At 42.7% G+C, this 20384-nt stretch overlaps 1 protein-coding gene across 1 annotated transcript; it reads left to right on the top strand.

The window, feature by feature from the left end:
* The first annotated feature begins 988 nt into the window (after positions 1-988).
* On the top strand, positions 989-18828 carry LOC140494421 (arrestin domain-containing protein 5-like). Its single transcript, XM_072593604.1, has 4 exons — positions 989-1109; positions 14416-14642; positions 16535-16639; positions 18240-18828. Exons 1-4 carry the CDS (start codon positions 989-991, stop codon positions 18720-18722), a joined length of 936 nt encoding a protein of 311 aa, XP_072449705.1. The 3' UTR covers positions 18723-18828.
* The last annotated feature ends 1556 nt before the right edge of the window (positions 18829-20384 follow it).

Raw genomic sequence — 20384 nt, 5'->3', positions numbered from 1 at the left:
TACCGTAAAATGTAATCTGCCTCTGAGCAGAGGGAGCATGCGGCATTTTTAGATTCCAATCCTGAACTAAAAGATACATTTTTTACTTGCATTTGGGAGATGTTAACAAAATCTAAATTAAATCAAAGTGCTAACAGCACAGGAGAAGCAACAATACTGTCATAGCAGCACAGAGTAGAGTTGCAAAAGCAGGAAAACAAAGGTCACAAAAGCACCAAGTCGAGCCAACAGCAGTGAGGCTGTAGTGATATGCAAGCTGCCAAAAACATGCTTCCATTATGCGGAACCTTATGTTGTGGAGCAAACATGAGATGGGATAACAATTAAGGAATGATGAAGATCGAGGGAACCAAATTTCTGAAAATTTTGAAGGAAATGATGAAGGAAACAATAAATACTTGCACTTACGCAGCAACTTTAATGTAGGAAAGTACTCTGAGGTGCTTCACGGACAGAAAAGAAGTTGGAACTGGTCGAATGCACAACGAGGAGTTAGGTTTTCAGGAAGATTATCCAAATGAGATTGTAGGGAGAGATTTTCAATGTGATGATGAAGTTAGAGTAGAAGGGCAATAATTGGGAAGATGAGAAGGTAAAATCGTGATAGACCAGATAAGGCAAATTGGAGGGTTTCACCAGAACAAAGCCATACAAGGAAAGAACTATCAAAGGACAAAGTACGCAGAAGGACAGAGAGAAAAACCGCATTTTGTCCCCAAGGTTTTTACATCTGATGGGTACCTCTTGGAAATGGTGAGGACTACTGATGCTGGAAGACAGAATTGATAAATAGTGGAGATGGCAATCCTAATGAAGGATCCTGACCCGAAACATTAAGTTTCCTGCTCCCCGATGATGCCTGACCTGCTGTGCCTTTCCAGCTCCATTTTTGACTGACTAAGTCTTGACATTTTGTCACTTGCTATAATGTAGAGAAAAACAATAGCCAATTTATACACATCAAACTTTCACAAACAATAATATAATAATGACCAAGTCATCATTCAGTCATGTTGGTTGCAGAATAAATACTGGCCAGCACATTAGGAAGAACCTCCCTGTTCTTCAAGTAGTGCCAAGGGATCATTCACAACCACCTGAGAAAGCAGGTAAGACTTCAATATAACGTCCCATCGAAAAGACAGCATGTTAACAGTGCAGCAAACCCTCAGTTCTGCCCTGGATTGTCAGTGTAGATGTTCTGTTCAAATCCCTGAAGCGGTTCATAAACCCACAAGCTTCTGGCCTCAGAGATGACATTGTCTTTGACTGAGTCAGAATTAACAACTTTGAGAGATAGGGTGGCACAGTGGCTCAGTGGTTAGCACGGCTGCCTCACAGTGCCAGGGACCGAAGTTCAACTCCCACCTTGGGTGACTGTCTTTGTGGAGTTTGCACATTCTCCCAGTGTCTGCGTGAGTTCCTGTGGGTGCTCTCGTTTTCTCCCACAGTCCAACGATGTGCAGGTCCGGTGGATTGGCCATGCTAAATTGCCCACAGCGTTAGGTACATTAATCAGAGGGAAATGGGGCTGGATGGGTTACTTTTCAAAGGGCCAGTGTGGACTTGTTGGGCCAAATGGCCTGTTTCCACACTGTAGGGATTCTAATCTTTAAAAAAAGAACAGGACATATTGCAGCATTGAATGACACAGAACAGAACAGGCCAGAAGAGAAATGCCTGGAGATATTTTCTAATTAACCTGTTCAGAGATGTTATTACACACTCTTTGAATTACATGGACAGAGGTTGGGACATTGCACCATGCCATAAGACACCTCCCCGCCACCCCCACCACACCCCCTCCCCCAGAGCTGGGCACTATAATCCAGAGAAGCAGCAGCTACAACTTTAAAGCCACCAAACTGAAAAATGGAATGTGGGTGTATTTTACTTTATGTGATTCTCAGCAGCACTATAAGTGGTTAAAACAGACCCAATATGTCTGCACTGAGTCTTCTTTCAACCCCAGCATATCTCACAAACCACCAGATAAATCTATGTAAATCATTAATTTGTAATCCTCCAGCTCATTTGAAACATTTTTACTTGTGTGTAAAGTGCTTCCTACTTTGTCCTTCGTTGCAGAAGTAAATGGATTCACCAGCACTCAACACGTGGACTGAATAAAACTGTATGTGGTTGTGCAGCTGCAATGGACCTAGGCGCGGTATGAGAGGATGTGGAGTTTGTGCCCCTGATTAGGTGATGGGAATGAGCGCAAGCCCAGTGCCTTCCCAAAGCTGGGGAAGTCAGAAAATCCAGGGTACTTAGACCAAACTGTCACATGAAAGCCTCCTATGGCTGGTCACTATGCCTAACCACTGATAGGCCTGCCAGCTGCAATCTTGGCCAGGGCTATTATAGGCCAAAAGATGTAGGAACAGAATAAGGCTTTTTGGCCTATCGAGTCTGTGCCAGCATTTGATCATGATATGTTTCTCAATCCCATTCTTCTGCCTTCTCCCCATAACCCTTGATCCTCTTAGTAATGAAGAACCTATCTAACTCAATCTTAAATACTCTTAATGACTTGGCCTCCACAGCCCTCCTGCACAATGATTCACTACCCTCTGGCTGAAGAATGTCCACCTCATCTCAGCACTTCAACTCAGTAAGCATCGGAAATTTGCAACGTAAATATAGGATGGGGTTTGGATGTAAAAGAAAAATGTACATTTATATGATATCTTTGATGACCTCTGGATATGTGAAAGCACTTTAAGGTCAATGAAGAATTTATAGTGCAGATACTGCTGTAATTTAACAAATATGGCAGCCAATTTGATCACAGCAGAATCCCAGATACAGTAATAATGCAATGCCTGGATAATCTTTCTTAGGTGTTGGTTAGAACTAAATGTTAGCCAGTACAGCAGGAGGGCTATACTAAAGGGTAAATGTGGCTTCAATTTAATGTCTCATTCAAAAATGACTCCTGCAACAGTGCAGCACCAGAGTGCTATGAGTGAGCAGGTCTAAAATCCATCATCTTCCAACTCAGAGGCAGTTCCCAAGAAATTCTTCTTCAGATGAAATATTGTGAGCCGATCTGTTTTTCTCCTCAATTTTCTGTTAACATTCTTGGAAATGACACATATAAAAGTCTGTATATTCTGTATGTTTCATAGAGAGCATATTGCTACTGATTTTCATTAAAATGATATTTATGCACTGAATTATTTGAAATCTTCCAGTCCCCATATTTGACTGCAAAGAATGATTTCCTGCGTCATCTGCGTTGTTGAGAATTAGAAAGCAGTTGCATTATGGCATCAATATATGCTTGAAGTCAGTTAATTGAAGGGTGAGATGAGATCTTTACTAACACATTTAAAATCCTTAAGATCTTGCCTAGCTGATCCTGGAAAAAACTATTCATCACACTCAAAAGCATTAGCTGTGGGGTGGGGGAGGTGTTCATGTAGTGCAGCTCTGAAAAAAATAAATAAATAGAAAAGTCAAATGAAAGTACTTCACAGGGAGGGTAGCTGGTTCAATGGGGTTGCAAAGGAAGATTATCTAAGTTGATTGCAACAGAAATTTTAAGAGTGATAGACAAGGATTAATTGAGAAAACATAGGGCCATGAGTAGTGGATTCAATTCTCAATTTAGAGCAGAAAATTTCTCGTTTGTAATGTGTCAGGAGTTGAAAATAATACTTCTGTCCTATTACTGCCCCCTAGAGATCTCCTCCTTTATTAGACTAACTTCTGAGTTCTCACAGTATTTTTTCCATGAAATTCCTGAATCGGTGAAAAGAAAGGATTTGCTATAGAGATGTTCATTTAATGCTAAGCATATTAGGACAAATATTAATTGCTAGTTTTTAAAAATTCATTCGGGGGCGTGGGTGTTGCTGGCTGAGCAGCAGCTATTGCCAATCTCTTGTTGCTCTCGAGAAGATGCATTGAGCTGCGTTCTTGAACTGCTGCAGTTGCTGGGTTGTAGAAATACCCAGTGCAGTTTGGGAGGGAGTTCCCGACATTGTGAGGGCAATATCTTTCCAAATCTGGACGGTGAGCAGCTTTGAGAAGAAGTTGCAGGTGGTATCTGCCTCTCTCGTGTTCCTCACGGGTCATGGTTGACAATTTGGAAGGTGTTGTTGAAGGAACCTTGCTACATTTCTCCAGTGCATCTTACAGATAGCACACACTGCTGCAATCCTGCATTGATGGTGGAGGGAGTCAACGGTTTTGGATGCAATGGCAATAAAACAGGCTGCTTTGTGGTGTCAAGCCCCTTGATTGTTGTTTGAGCTGCACTCACCCAGATAAGGGGGGAGCATTCCATTACATTCCTGACTTAGTTCAAAATCACACAACATCAGGTTTATTTGGAACTAGCGTTCAGAGCGCTGCAGCTTCGTCAGGTAGCTGTGTTCAGTTCTTCCCAGGAGAGGAGAAACTCTGCCATGTTCTTCGCAGCCTGAAACACATTATCGATGAGGATGGGCACCTCGCCAAGACCTCCCCAACACCTCCACGTCTCAGCTTTAAACAACTGCCAAACCTTAAACAGACCATTGTTCACAGCAAACTGCCCAGCCTTCAGGACAACACCGTACAACCCTGTCATGACAAGGACATGACATGTCAGAGCGTTGACACAGACACCACCATTACATGTGGGGACATCACCCATCATATACGCGGCATGTACTCATTGACTTGGCCAGCATTGTCGATCTCATACACTGCAGGCAAAGATGCCCCAAGGCATAGTACATTGGCAAGACCAAGCAGACGCTATGACAATGGATGAGTGGACACTGCACAACATTCATTGGACAGGGTTGTTCCCTCCCAGTCAGGGAACACTTCAGCGTTCAGGGACATTCGGCCTCAGATCTTCAGGTGAGCATCCTCCAAGGTGGACTTTGGGATACACAACAATGCAGAGTGACCAAGCAGAGGCTGATAGTCAAGTTCAGTACCCATCAGGATGGTCTCAACTGGGACTTTGGGTTCATGTCATACCACAGGTGAGCCCACTACACACACACACACACACACACACTCTCTGTCACGCGCACTCACACGCACACTCTCACTCTCTCTCTCATGCACACAGACACACATATTACTCTATGGGGTGAGTTTGCATTTCCAGAATGTAGTTGCAGATACATTTTATTTTGCTCAAAAAGCGCACAATCTGCAGTCAATGCAGGTAGTCAATCCGTATAACATTTTATAAATTCACTGCAGCAGCCCTGGGTTTGATTCCTTGTCAGGGAAGTAACATTTAGAAGACCTAGCAACATGTATTTGTTTCCAAGTCATGTTGGTGTGGTAATGTAAATAGTTTTCACATAACTATTCCAGCTTCAATATATTAGGGGTGGCACAGTGGCTCACAGTGCCAGGGTCCCAGGTTTGATTCCAGCCTCAGGTGACTGTCTGTGTGGAGTTTGCACATTCTCCCCGCGTCTGAGTGGGTTTCCTCCGGGTGCTCCTGTTTCCTCCCACAGTCACAAAGATGTGCAGGTCAGGTGAATTGCCCATAGTGGTAGGTGCCTTAGCCAGCAGGAAATGGGTCTGGGTGGGTTTCTCTCTGGAGAGTCAGTGTGGACTGGTTGGGCCTGTTTCCACACTGTAAGGAATCTAATCTCAAAAAGAATTTTTTTCAAATAGAACCAGTCAGACTCAAGATTGGGATACAAACAGACTCTTAAGCTCACATCTTTATTGCATTGTCTGAGCTGAGATGTCACTTTTTAAATAAAAATTGTAAGTTATCTTGAGAATGTGACTTAAAAGAAGTTCAGGGTTTACATATTAATGAACTGAAACCTGCAACCCATTCTAAAAAATGAAAGACTTAACAGCAATCTAGGTTTGTTCAATATATCGTTTCAGTTGCATCACACTGTAATTTTTTTGCGATAAAGTCTGTGTCTTATGATCCTGCTCCACAGCTACCTGATGAAGGAGCAGTGCTCCGAAAGCTAGTGCATCCAAATACACCTGCTGGACTATAACCAGGTGTCGTGTGATTTTTAACTTTGTCCACCCCAGTCCAACATCAGCACCTCCACATCATTCCTGACCTTTGTCTTGTATATGCTGTCAGAATATGAGTTTGGCCCTGCAGGATTCCTTGCAGCTGAATTACAACAATATTTATGGTTACTCCAATTCAACGCATGTTCAATGGTAACCACCAGGATGTTGACAGTAGGGGGAGCAAGAGACTTCCAAAAGGAAAATGTTTCTCTCGTGTAATTTGGGTGATTGCACATAGAGTCACGGAGATGTACAGCATGGAAACAGACCATTCGGTCCAACCTGTCCATGCCGACCAGATATCCCAACCCAATCTGGTCCCACCTGCCAGCACCTGGCCCATAACCCTCCTATTTATATACCCATCCAAATGCCTCTTAAATGTTGCAATTGTACCAGCCTCCACCACATCCTCTGGCACTTCATTCCATACACGTACCACCCTCTGCATGAAAAAGTTGCCCCTTAGGTCTTTTTTATATCTTTCCCCTCTCACCCTAAACCTGTGCCCTCTGGTTCTGGACTCCCTGACCCCAGGGAAAAGACTTTGTCTATTTATCCTATCCATGTCCCTCATAACTTTGTAAACCTCTATATGGTCACCCCTCAGCCTCCGATGCTCCAGGGAAAACAGCCCCAGCCTGCTCATCCTCTCCCTGTAGCTCAAATCCTCCAACTCTGGCAACATCCATGTAAATCTTGTCTGAAAAACATCCCTCCACCACCACCCTCTGTCTTCTACCTTTGAGCCAGTTCTGTATCCAAATGGCTAGTTCTTCCTGTATTCCATGAGATCTAACCTTGCTAATCAGTCTCCCATGGGGAACCTTGTCGAACGCCTTACTGAAGTCCATATAGATCACATCTACTGCTCTGCCCTCATCAATCTTCTTTGTTACTTCTTCAAAAAACTCAATCAAGTTTGTGAACATGATTTCCCACGCACAAAGCCATGTTGACTATCTCTAATCAGTCCTTGCCTTTCCAAATACATGTACATCCTGTCCCTCAGGATTCCCTCCAACAACTTGCCCACCACCAATGTCAGGCTCATCGGTCTATAGTTCCCTGGCTTGTCTTTACCACCCTTCTTAAACAGTGGCACCACGTTTGCAAACCTCCAGTCTTCCGGCACCTCACCTGTGACTGTCGATGAGACAAATATCTCAGCAAGAGGCCCAGCAATCACTTCTCTAGCTTCCCACAGAGTTCTCGGGTACACCTGATCTGGTCCTGGGGATTTATCCACCTTTAACCGTTTCAAGACATCCAGCACTTCCTCCTCTGTAATCTGGACATTTTGCAAGATGTCACCATCTATTTCCCTACAGTCTATATCTTCCATATCCTTTTCCACAGTAAATACTGATACAAAATATTCATTTAGTATCTCCTCCATTTTCTGTGGCTCCACACAAAGGCTGCCTTGCTGATCTTTGAGGGGCCCTATTCTCTCCCTAGTTACCCTTTTGTCCTTAATATATTTGTAAAATCCCTTTGGATTCTCCTTAATTCTATTTGCCAAAGCTATCTCATGTCCCCATTTTGCCTTCCTGATTTCCCTCTTAAGTATACTCCTACTTCCTTTATACTCTTCTAAGGATTCACTCGATCTATCCTGTCTATACCTGACATATGCTTCCTTCTTTTTCTTAACCAAACCCTCAATTTCTTTAAGGTAAAAACAATGACTGCAGATGCTGAAAACCAAATACTGGATTAGTGGTGCTGGAAGAGCACAGCAGTTCAGGCAGCATCCAACGAGCAGCGGATTTCGCTGCTCGTTGGATGCTGCCTGAACTGCTGTGCTCTTCCAGCACCACTAATCCTCAATTTCTTTAGTCATCCAGCATTCCCTATACCTACCAGCCTTTCCTTTCATCCTTACAGGAATATACTTTCTCTGGATTCTCGTTATCTCATTTCTGAAGGCTTCCCATTTTCCAGCCGTCCCTTTACCAGCGAACATCTGCTTCCAATCAGCTTTCGAAAGTTCTTGCCTAATACCGTCATAATTGGCCTTTCTCCAACTTAGAACTTCAACTTTTAGATTTGGTCTATCCTTTTCCATCACTATTTTAAAACGAATAGAATTATGGTTGCTGGCCCCAAAGTGTTCCCCCACTGACACCTCAGTCACCTGCCCTGCCTTATTTCCCAAGAGTAGGTCAGGTTTTGCACCTTCTCTAGTAGGTACATCCACACACTGAATCAGAAAATTGTCTTGTACGCACTTAAGAAATTCCTCTCCATCTAAACCTAACACTATGGCAGTCCCAGTCAATGTTTGGAATGTTAAAATCCCCTACCATAACTACCCTATTATTCTTACAGATAGCTGAGATCTCCTTACAAGTTTGTTTCTCAATTTCCCTCTGACTATTAGGGGGTCTATAATACAATCCCAATAAGGTGATCATCCCTTTCTTATTTCTCAGTTCCACCCAAATAACTTACTTGGATGTATTTCCAGGAATATCCTCCCTTAGCACAGATGTAATGCTATCCCTTATCAAAAATGCCACTCCCCCTCCTCTCTTGCCTCCCTTTCTATCCTTCCTGTAGCATTTGTATCCTGGAACATTAAGCTGCCAGTCCTGCCCATCCCTGAGCCATGTTTCTGTAATTGCTATGATATCCCAGTCCCATGTTCCTAACCATGCCCTGAGTTCATCTGCCTTCCCTGTTAGGTCTCTTGCATTGAAATAAATGCAGTCTAATTTATTAGTCCTACCTTGTCCCTGCCTGCCCTGACTGTTTGACTCACTTCTGTTCTCAGCTGTACCCGTCTCAGATCGATCTCTTTCCTCACTATCTCCCTGGGTCCCACCACCCTCCCCCCACCCCACCTTACTAGTTTAAATCCTCCCAAGCAGTTCTTGCAAATTTCCCTGCCAGTATTAGTCCTCTTCCAATTTAGGTGCAATCCGTCCTTCTTGTACAGGTCACTTCTACCCCAAAAGAGATTCCAATGATCTAAAAATGTGAATCCTTCTCCCATACATCAGCTCCTCAGCCATGCATTCATCTGCTCTATCTACATGTTTATACTAAGTCATTATTTGGGGAAAAGTGGGGAATGACACCAGTTTTATTTCATCTTGTCAATTTGAAGTGTTTATTAACTTAACTCTGACATATTTTCAATTGTCTAAATTGGCTCAATGGCATCCTGTCCTCTTACAAAACATATAGAGGTACATCAATAATGACAGAGAGGCTATTTGGCCCGTTGTACCATTGTTGGCTTTCTGCAAGAGCCATTCAATGAAACACAATGCCCAGCTCATTCCCTAATGAAGCCCTGAAACATGATTTCCCCTAAGTTGCTGATCGAATTCTATATTGAAAACCCACATACTAGAGTCTCAAGCAATCATTACAGTTCCGAAACATTTGCTTCATAAAAATATTTTTCTTATATTGCAGGGTTTTCTTTAGTCAATTACCTTAAGTTGATATTTTATGGTTCTTGACCTTTCCAACCTTTGGAACAGGCATTCCCTATCTATTCTGACATAATTACTATGGCTTTGAATATTTCGATCAAATTTCTTGAAATGCTTTTCTACAGAGAACAAACCCAGCTTCTATAATTTACTTTCACAGTTGAAGTTTCTTGTTTTGAAACCATTCTCAAGTCTTTCCTGCATCTTCACAAACGCCTTTACATTTTTCTTATATGCAGTATCTAGAATTGGACACAGTACTCCATTTGAAGGCCAATGAGTATTTTACAAAGGTTTATCATAACTCATGTGCTTATACAATCAAAACCTCTATTTTAAAAACCCAGGATCTCTATGCATTTTAACCACATTGTCAATATACTCAGTCACCAATGATGTATTCATGTAATCCCACAAGTCCCTTTGCATATTACTGTAGTTTTAAAATGTAATATTGCCTCTTCTTGTTCTGCCTAGCTATATTTATCACTTCACACTTTGCAACATTAAATTTCATCTGCTACTTGCTCTCTGATCTCCAGGTCTCTTTTCCATACTTCTACAGTCCCCGTGATATTCCCTGACATCCTGGAGATATTGAAGAATGTTCTTTATTTCCTTCTTGACCATGAGGTTCACTTGAATTGCATTTGATGTCTGAATTTACCTTTTCTACTGCCAACATGTTTTACCATGTGTTCAGGATTTAATTAATTGTAGTCTCCAAGTACTGTTACCTGAGTTAAAGGTCCTTTGTTAAATCATAGAATCCCTAAAGTATGGAAGCAGGCCATTTGACCCATCGAGTCCACACTGCCCTTCTGAAGTGTATCCCACCCAGACCCACCCATCACCATAACCCTACATTTCTCATGGCAAACCCATCAGGCAGCATATCTCTGGACACTGTGGGCAAGTTAGCATTATCAATCCAGCTAACCTGCACATCTTTGGACTATGGGAGGAGCACCCCGAGGGCACCTGCACAGACCCGGAAGAACGTGCAAACTCCTCACAGGCAGTCGCCCGAGGGTGGAATTGAACCCAGGTCCCTGGTGCCGTGGGGCAACATTGCTAACCATGGAGCCACTTAAAATGAAGCCACTTATTTTAACTCTAGATTGTCCATTTTTATTTCTATAAATAAGCTAAATCACATTATTCAATGATCACTGTTCCCTAAATGTATCCTGATTAATCCCCAACCTGCCTCATTCTCTAGAACCAGACCAGATCCCACAATGCATCCTTCCTCACTGGGCCAGAGCATAACAATAATATGATCATCTTAAATACACTTCTTTAATCACTCTGTCCTTTTTCATGTTAATATTCCAGTTTATATTAACATTTCCCATTATTATAACTTTATAATACCTCTGTAATTTCCTCGGAAAGATGCTTCCCTATTATTTTTCCCATAACAGATCATGTCAGTGGTATATGGACACTTCAAATGTTTCTTAACCCTATCACCAAAGATTTTTTAATACCTCCCAGAACTTCTTTTCTGTTCAGTACTGTAATATTCCCCATAATCTTTTCTGTCACCCTCCTTTCTTTCCCACTTTGTTTTATTTGAACACTTTCAATCTAGTTAAAAATCACACCACACCAGGTTATAGTCCAACAGGTTTATTTGGAAGCACTAGCTTTCAGAGCACTGCTCCTTCATCAGGTGAGTGTGGAGAATAAGGTCATGATCACAGAATCAATAGCCAAAGGAGTCCAGTGCCATGGAAGTGTGATACATTAAACAATTTTAGATTAAATATTTCATCTTTTATAATGGCACAACTTTATCCTGCTCCAGCCTCCTATTTTTACACTCATTAGCATGTGGCACAGAGTAATTCAGAGATTGTTACCTCTAAGGACCTGCTTGCATGTCTCTTTCCTAGCTCCCCAAAAATTAGCTGGCAAGATTTTCTTTCTCTTTCTACTGATATTGTTGGTATTGATATGGACTATGGCTTCAAGCTTCCCCAGGACAGCTTTGCAAGCCTTGGGTTCCATCTTTAACTGTGAGGCAGTATGTCAACATGGGTTCATGTCTGCTGCTGTCGAAAGACAGGTCAGTTTCTCTAACCACAAAATCTCCTGTTAAAAGTTGCTGTCCCAAACATTTTCCTTTGCTTGTATAGCTGATCCACACATTGCTGTAGCTGCACTCCCCAGGAGGCCCCTTCCCACTGGCACCAGTAGGCAGGGTGTGTTTCAGTCCTCCCCTTTCCTACAGCACTCTCTGACGTTAGAGTGTGACTGCGCCCAGAAACATACTTTCCACATAGTTCACAGACTCTTGTGGCTGATGACAGCTGAAACTGACGAGCAGCATCCTGGAACAGGATGTGCATTACACTGAACTGGTGTGTTCTGCCTTTATTTATCAGACTGACTAAACTTCAATAGAAATATATTAAAGAGATGCAAAAGAACATCATTAAGAGAATCCTCTCTGCACCCATCCTTGTGCTGATGTCATTTTTAGTTTCCACGAACCCCCTCCCTGACACTTGTGTTCACTGCTCCAGCCCTGAAGTCATTCAGCAGCTCACCTCCAGGCTTTCTGAATTTCCAAAAGGAAGAAATTACTTTTTTTTCACCCACCCCATCTGCCCGCCCTCCAAATTCCACCTGATTAAATATTGTGATGTCAATCTAAATTCCGAGAGTGCTTTGGTATTTGTATTAGATGATTACTCCCTCCCTCTATTCTCTTTCATCTTGGCTGGCCTCCTCCCTTGGTCTCTATGTTTTCAACTTTTATAACTCAATCACTTTCGGTTTTGGTTCTGCCCAGTGTTATGGGCAGAATTTTAATTGATTTTTCAATTAAAATAACAATGTCAACTCCCGATGCTGTGCTAACCACCTTACAAAGTCTTCACTGTTTTAAACTCTCAAACGAGGTATTAATGAGACCTGAGTATATTGTCAGCTGTGACTCAGTGCTAACACTCTTAATCGAGTTGAGAGTGTGGCGCTGGAAAAGCACAGCAGGTCAGGCAGCATCCGAGGAGCAGGAGAATCGACATTTTGGGCATAAGCCCTTCATCCGGAATGAGGCTTGTGGACCAAGGGGTAGAGAGATAAAAGGGAGGGGGTTAGGGCTGGGGTAAAATAGCTGAGAGTGAGATAGGTAGATGAAGGTGGGGGTAATCAGAGAGGAGTATGGAGCAGAGAGGTGGGAAGAAAGATGGACAGGTAGGACAGATATTCAGGGCAGTGCTGAGTTGAAAGATTGGATCTGGAATAAGGTGGAATGGAGAGAAAATGAGGAAACTGGTGAAATCCACATTAATCCTGTGTGGTTGGAGGGTCCCAAGACAAAAGGTGAGGCATTCTTCCTCCAGGAGTGAGTGGTTAGAGTTTGGTGATGGAGGAGGCCCAGCACCTGCATGTCCCTGGCGGAGTGGGAGGGAGATTTAAAGTTTTCGGTCATGGGGCGATGGCTCAGGTTTAACCTATTGAGCATGAAATCTGGTGCAGCATTCTGGGAATCGTGCAATGTAGGAGATGTGGCATTTTGGATAACATGTTAAACAGAGGCCACAGGACAGACCTTCCTGAAGTCAGGAAGACTACAGACCTTGATCATTGGGGATCAGAAGGCAAATGCAGAAATCCTGCCCTCTATATCAAACAGCTATCAGTAATTCTTGCTAAATTGAACGTGTGCGGGGAATGATTCTCAGGAGAGATTCAAGCAAAGCAGGGCTATTTGAATTTAGTACTGAGTTTGTTTATTAATTCACAGTGGACAAAGTGAGGACTGCAGATGCTGGAGATTCAGAGTGCAGGAGTGACAAGTCAAGGAGTGGATGCAAACTCTTGGGGTGTGGATCAGATTTGTTCAAGTGACATGATCCCCATCCCCAGCTCCTCAAACCCGGAACACAAAAGAGGCTAAGCTATCAGTCAGAGTTAAAGAAATGATGATCTGCTGAAATCCCTTTGGCTAAGTAGCCATCTAGAACAGATGAAAAAAATGAAACATGACTACCCACTCCACAATTTAAACAGAGGTCTTTGACATTCTCCAAGAACAATTATGTCATCTTGGAATGATTAATAGTGTTTCAAAAGATACAATTATCTAAGCAGGAGATATTGAAATAATGTATTGACAGTTTAAAGAGGCTAATAAAGTACTAAGTTCTGATGACGTCACCAGACTCAAAACATTAACTCTGCTGATCCACACTCCAAGAGTTTGCATCCACTCCTTGACTTGTCACTCCTGCTCTCTGAATCTCCATAGATGCTCACAGACTTGATTTCACCAACAATTTGTTTTTGTTTCAGATCTCTACCATCCATAGTTCTTTGTCCTATGTTAAAGGAGTAACTATCTTTGATATAAAGACTACCCACTTGAGAGTGTTAAAAGATTTGAATGGATTGTAAGTTTCATGAAAGGGAGATTTTTTCACTGTCAGGTAGATTGGGAGTACTGTCCACTATCTACTTTCGAGTCAATGGTCCTAACTCTATTCAGCCTCAGCAAAACCCACCCCACAGGAGTGAAAATTGGTGTAACAAAAGCCCTTTAAACTGAGGTGTGTGACACCAAGCTACATGCTTTGGTGATGAAAATACCGCCTCACATCTCTCAGATTAACATAAAAAATCCAAAGGCATTAATTCAAAGAGAGCTGGGTTCTTTCTCTAACATCCTGGTCAATATTTATCAATTTATTCCTCAACCAACATCACCAACAGATTATCTGTCCACTTATTACATAAACATGAGAGCTTGCTGTGCAATAAATGACTGCCATGTTTCCTACAGTACCAAAGCAACTGAAATTAAAATTGCTTCATTTGCAATAAAGTACTTCGGGATGTTCTGAGATCATAAAAAGTGCTGTACAAACATAACTCTTATCTCCGAGAGCCAGCTTTTACCTAAAATACACTCAATAATCACAATATCCAACTTTTTTCTCCATAGATCATGATGCTGAGGGATTGGAACAAGCCCTGGAAGCTGGCCCCCATGTTTTCCAGTTCAGCTACAAACTAGAAGATGCCCTCCCATCTACCTTTAGTGGCAGTCATGGGAAAATCCGATATTTCATACGGGCGTTCTGCACTGCAGTTGGGGGAACTCTAGCACAGGTGGAGAAGATCTTGAAGATACAGGAAACATTCAACCTTAATCTCGATCCCAGTAACAAGGTAGCTACTAGTTATGACACATTCTAGAATGAGCTAATAGTGTAATAAAGGATAAATTGATACTGCTTGACCTGCTGTGCTTTTTCCAGCTCCACCCTTTATCGACTCTGACTGTTCAGTAGCTCCAGTCCACACTATCTCCAATAAACTGGAGAGCTAACAAAACACTCCCATCACTTGGACTTCTTAAGGCCAAATTATGTTTAGCTATGCTATTGCGTTTTTTTTGACAAGTGAACAGAAAGGGTTGATGAGGATAATATGTGGTATAGACAGGTTTCCAAATGGCGTAGCACAACCGACTTGTCAGCAAAGTTAGAGCTCATGGAGTAATAACAAAAAAATCAGAACAGATATGAAATTGCCTCACGGTAAAGAGTTGCTTTTCAGATTAGAGTAAGGTTTATATTGGTGCTTTCCAGGGGTCAATGTTAGGATCTCTGTTTTTCCTGCTCTTCATTATGACCTAGACCTTGATGAACAGGGAACAGTATCAACATTTTGCGATGATACAGAACTTATAAATATTGTCACCTAGGAGGGTGTCAGTAGAACTTCAGCAGGTAGAAGTAAAGTTTACATAAACTGCTGGAATGGATAGATTGGTGGAAGTTAAAACTTAATTCAGAGAAGTGTGCAATGATCTGATTGAAGTTAGTAAAAAGAAGGTACAATTCTAAAGGCGTTGGGGGACTTTCGGGAACTGAGGGACCTGGATGTCTATACAGAAACCTGTGAAATGGGAAGGACAGGTGAAGCAAATAGTTAACTAAACATAAGGGATAATGGGTTTGATAAATGAGACACAGTGGACAAAAGCAGGGAAATAACATTAAACATAACTGGATCAACCTCACCTGAGTACTGAGACCATTTCTAGACACTACATTTCAGGAAGGCTGTGAAGGCATGAGAGAGTGGAGAAAAAATTCAAGAGAATGATTCCAGCGTTGAAGAAGTTCAGTTATGTAAATAGATTTTAGAGTCCGGAAAAGTTGTCCATCGAGTAGAGAAACTGGACGTAAGCCCTCCTTAAGAGAAGATTAAGAGGAGATCTGATGGAGGTATTCAAACTCATGAAGCATTTATAGAGAGTTGGTGAGGAGATGGAAGGATGAAGAACGAGAGGGCACGAATTTAAGCTAGCTAGCAATAGAGGCAAAGGCAACATTCTGAAAAAACGTTTTACACACAGGGAATGGGAAGGCTCTGGAGCGTACTGATTAAACGCGTGTTCAATCAGTGCCCTCCAGGTAAAATTAAAGTTTTCAACAGAAAATGGTATCATTACCTGAAAAGGGAAAATATACAGTGCTGCAGGGGAAAGGCTGGGGAGAGGTACAATTTAAGTTATTCCTTTAGACAGCCAGTACAAGCACGATGAGTCAAATGACCTCCTTCTGTATCGTAACGATTCCATGACTGTGCGGAAAACAGGCATTCGGCTCAACAAGTCAACACTGACCCTCTGAAGAGTAACCCACTCAGACCCATTTCCCCTAAGTTATGCGCCTAAGGCTATGGGAAATTTAGCATGGACAATTCACCTGACCTGCACATCTTTGGATTGTGGGAGGGAACTGGAGCACCCAGAGGAAACCCACACAGAACAGTGAGACTGTCCAAACATCACACAGACAGTTACCTGAGGCTGGAATTGAACCCAGGTCCCTGGTGCTGTAAGCCACCGTGTCGCCCCAAAGAGTAATCTGTGGATTGGTTTTATGGGTACAATGGTCCTTGTCCCCACTCTGAGACTTAAAAAAAAATCAACACCAATCCTGGAGTCATTTTACACTCAGCGGATCATTAACTTGTTCAATGTGAAATCTCCACCCCTGCCTGGACAAATATAGTATATCCTGTATAAGTGAGCTGTCAGTCGATTGTAGCAGCAGCGCCATGTTAAAGTAGTGGCCACTGCTGGGACTGCAAACAGTGCCACAAAGAAGACAAAAGTTATGGAAGCCAGGCCCTGGCTGCAGGCCGTAGTCAGGGTAAGCGAGGTGTGCAGTACCGGGTGTGGGACATGATGGGGCTGGTTTAAAGGGGGTGAGAGGGATGTGTATCCCATGCGCACAGGGGACCTCTTCAAAAGGAGATTCCTCAATCACCCTCTTGTTTGAAACAAGTCCACCCAACTATATCTGCTGGATTCCCACTTGGCATGATACTCACCCTGCTTGTGGCCAAATAGCCAAGGGGAAAAAGTGTGTCCATTAACTGACCACTTTAAGTGCCTCAGTAGACTTCAGCATGTCAGCCATTTAATATCGCCACTGCCCTTTGTAAAGTGGGTTAGGGTATGTGTCTGGGAGTGCCAGTAACTGCATTTTATAAGATTCATTCACCTTCTCTGCAACTGGAGTGTAAAAACCAGGCTTCTATTTTGTGCTCAAATCTCTAGAATTGACTTCGAATTGAACAAAAATTGACATTCAACACCAGCAAAGAGAAAAGACAATTTGATGTGGAAAAGAGTCATAGAGATGTACAGCACGGAAACAAATCCTTCAGTCCAACCTGTCCACGCCAACCAGATATCCCAACCCAATCTAGTCCCACCTGCCAGCACCCGGTCCATATCCCTCCAAACCCTTCCTATTCATATACCCATCCAAATGCCTCTTAAATGTTGCAATTGTACCAGCCTCCACCACTTCCTCTGGCAGCTCATTCCATACACGTACCACCCTCTGTGTGAAAAAGTTGCCCTGTAGGTCTCTTTTATTTCTTTCCCTTCTTACCCTAAACCTATGCCCTCTAGTACTGGACTCCCTGACCCCAGGGAAAAGACTTTGCTTATTTACCCTATCCATGCCCCTCATAATTTTGTAAACATCTATAAGGTCACCCCTCACCCTCCGACGCTTCAGAGAAAACGTGTACCTCAAGCAATGTAATCTTACAGCATAAAGACCAATGCCACAGAAACAGGCAATTTGGCTCAACTGGTCCAAGCTGGTTTTTATGCTTCACATGAATGTCATCAATTGCACTTCAGCTAACCCTATTCAGAAAATATTTACAAGGGTGTTGCCAGGGTTGGAGGATTTGAGCTATAGAGAGAGGCTGCATAGGCTGGGGCTGTTTTCCCTTGAGTGTGGCTGAGGCATGACCTTACAAAAGTTTCTGAAATCATGAAGGGCATAGAGAGGGTAAATAGACAAGGGCTTTTCCCTGGGGTGGGGTGAGTCCAGAACTAGAGGGCAGAGGTTTAGGGTGAAAGGGGAAAAAATTAAAAGAGACCTAAGGGGCAACGTTTTCACGCAGAGGGTGGTACGCGTATGGAATGAGCTGCCAGAAGAAGTGGTGGAGGCTGGTACAGTTACAACATTTAAAGGCATCTGGATGGGTATAGGAATAGGAAGGGTTTAGAGGGATGTGGGACAAGTGCTGGCAAATGGGACGAGATTAGGTTAGAATATCTGGTTGGCATGGACAAATTGGACCGAAGGTTCTGCTGCCGTGCTGTACATCTCTATGACTCTAAACTGACCTGCTGTGATCCTCCGGCATTTTTCATTTCATATTTAAAGCTGTATTGTTCTATTTTTCAACAGTGTCAGTGATCCCATTTATTCCTTCTGTCTCCAGCTTCCTCTGAAGTTGACAGCTGAGAAAGAAATTTCATACTGGTGCTGGAAGATGCCGGGGATTTCTATGAACGTAACAGTGGACAAGAGTGGGTTCGTCCCTGGTGAAGACATCATCATCACATCTGAAATCGACAACCGAACAATGAGGGTTCTCCGGATAATCTGTTACTCCATTGCAGCTGAGATCAAGTACAAGGCGTTTGTTCAGGAAGCACTGTGCGACCATTACCGAGAGTTCATTGAGAATAGCGAAGTTAAGAAGATGGAGGCAGTGATCGAGGCTCCACCAAGAGAAGTTACAAAGATCCTCGGATCCTTACAGCTGCCTAAACCAATGTTTATTAGCGACATGTCGAGGTGTAAGATTATTTCAATCTCATATCAGCTGCATGTTACAATTCCCATCCCAGCGTACCATGTCACAGTGTCAGCCTCAGCCCCCATTAAGATTGGAACAATTCCAGTGCACATTTCTCTTTAGAACTAGCAATTGTATCATTTAAATAATCAACTTCTATTTAATTCATATGGGAACCCAGGACCAGGTAATTCTGTATGTTACGTAGGTATAAACATTACTAAAATCAAGCAAGTATGTATCTTTTTCTAAAATAAATGTTTTATTTAAGTTTTCAGCTGTGTCATTTTATTTGATGGATGTGGTACAAAAATGACAGGCAAGCATTTGGAGAGGCAATGATTAGGAATAGTCAGCATGGTTTTGCATTAGGGAGATACTGCCTCACAAACTTGACTGTGTTTTTTGAGGAAATAACCAAGAAGTTTCATTTGGGCAAAGCAGTAGACATTTCTTACTTGGACTTCAGTAAAACCTTTAATGACGTTCCGTATGGTAGATTATTTAGTAAATGGAATTCAAGGTAAGCTTGCCAGTTTGGTACAAAATTGGCTTCATGGCAGGAGACAGAGAGTGGTGGTGGAGGGTTGTTTTTCAGACTGGGGGTCTTGCCAGCAGTGTTCCACAGGGATCGATGCTGGGTCCACTTTTGTTTGTAATTTAAATAAATTATTTTGATGAGAAGATAGAAGACATGGGCAAATATTTCTGCGGATGACACCAAGTTTGAGAGTATGGTGGGTAGTCATAGAGATGTACAGCATGGAAACAGACCCTTCGGTCCAACTTGCCCATACCGACCAGATATCCTAACCCAATCTAGTCCCAACTGCCACACATCCCTCCAAACCCTTCCAATTCATATACCCATCCAGATGCATTTTAAATGTTGCAATTGTACCAGCCTCCACCACTTCCTCTGGCAGCTCATTCCATACATTTGTCACACTCTGCGTGAAAATGTTGCCCTTTAGGTCTCTTTTATATCTTACCCTCTCACCCTAAACCTATGCCCTCTAGTTATGGACTCCACCACCCCAGGGAAAGACTTTGGCTATTTATCCTATCCATGCCCCTCATGATTTTATAAACTTCTCTAAAGTCTTCCCTCAGCCTCTGATGCTCCAGGGAAAACAGCCCAAGCCTATTCAACCCCTCCCTATAGCTCAAATCCTCCAACCCTGGCAATGTCCTTGTAAATCTTTTCTGAATCCTTTCAAGTTTAACATCTTTCTGATAGGAAGGAGACCAGAATTGCAAGCAATATTCCAACAGTGGCCTAAGCAATGTCCTGTACAGCCGCAACATGACCTCCCAACTCCTGTACTCAATACTCTGACCAATAAAGGAAAGCATACCAAACGCCTTCTTCACTATCCTATCTATCTGCGACTCCACTTTCAAGGAGCTATGAACCTGCAGTCCAAGGTTTTTTTGTTCAGTAACACTCCCTAGGATCTTACCATTAAGTGTATCAGTCCTACTAAGATTTGCTTTCCCAAAATGCAGCACCTCACATTTATCTAAATTAAACTCCATCTGCCACTTTTCAGCCCATTGGCCCATCTGATCGAGATCTCGTCATAACCTTCTTCACTGTCCACTACACCTCCAATTTTGGTGTCATCTCCAAATTTACTAACTATACCTCTTAAGTTCACATCCAAATCATTTATGTAAATGACAAAAAGTAGAAGACCCAGCACCAATCCTTATGGCACTCCACTGGTCACAGGCCTCCAGTCTGAAAAACAACCCTCCACCACCACCCTCTGTCTTCTACTT

Source organism: Chiloscyllium punctatum, chromosome 24 (assembly GCF_047496795.1).
Source record: "Chiloscyllium punctatum isolate Juve2018m chromosome 24, sChiPun1.3, whole genome shotgun sequence".
Classification (NCBI taxonomy): domain Eukaryota; kingdom Metazoa; phylum Chordata; class Chondrichthyes; order Orectolobiformes; family Hemiscylliidae; genus Chiloscyllium; species Chiloscyllium punctatum.
This window is presented reverse-complemented; position numbering and strand designations above follow the sequence as displayed.

Coding starts and splice junctions, on each gene's coding strand:
- LOC140494421 (XM_072593604.1), top strand. CDS start 989: ATGACCAAGTCATCATTCAGTCATGTTGGTTGCAGAATAAATACTGGC. Junction 14,643..16,534: donor ATCTCGATCCCAGTAACAAG/GTAGCTACTAGT, acceptor AGTCGATTGTAG/CAGCAGCGCCATGTTAAAGT. Junction 16,640..18,239: donor GGCTGCAGGCCGTAGTCAGG/GTAAGCGAGGTG, acceptor TTCTGTCTCCAG/CTTCCTCTGAAGTTGACAGC.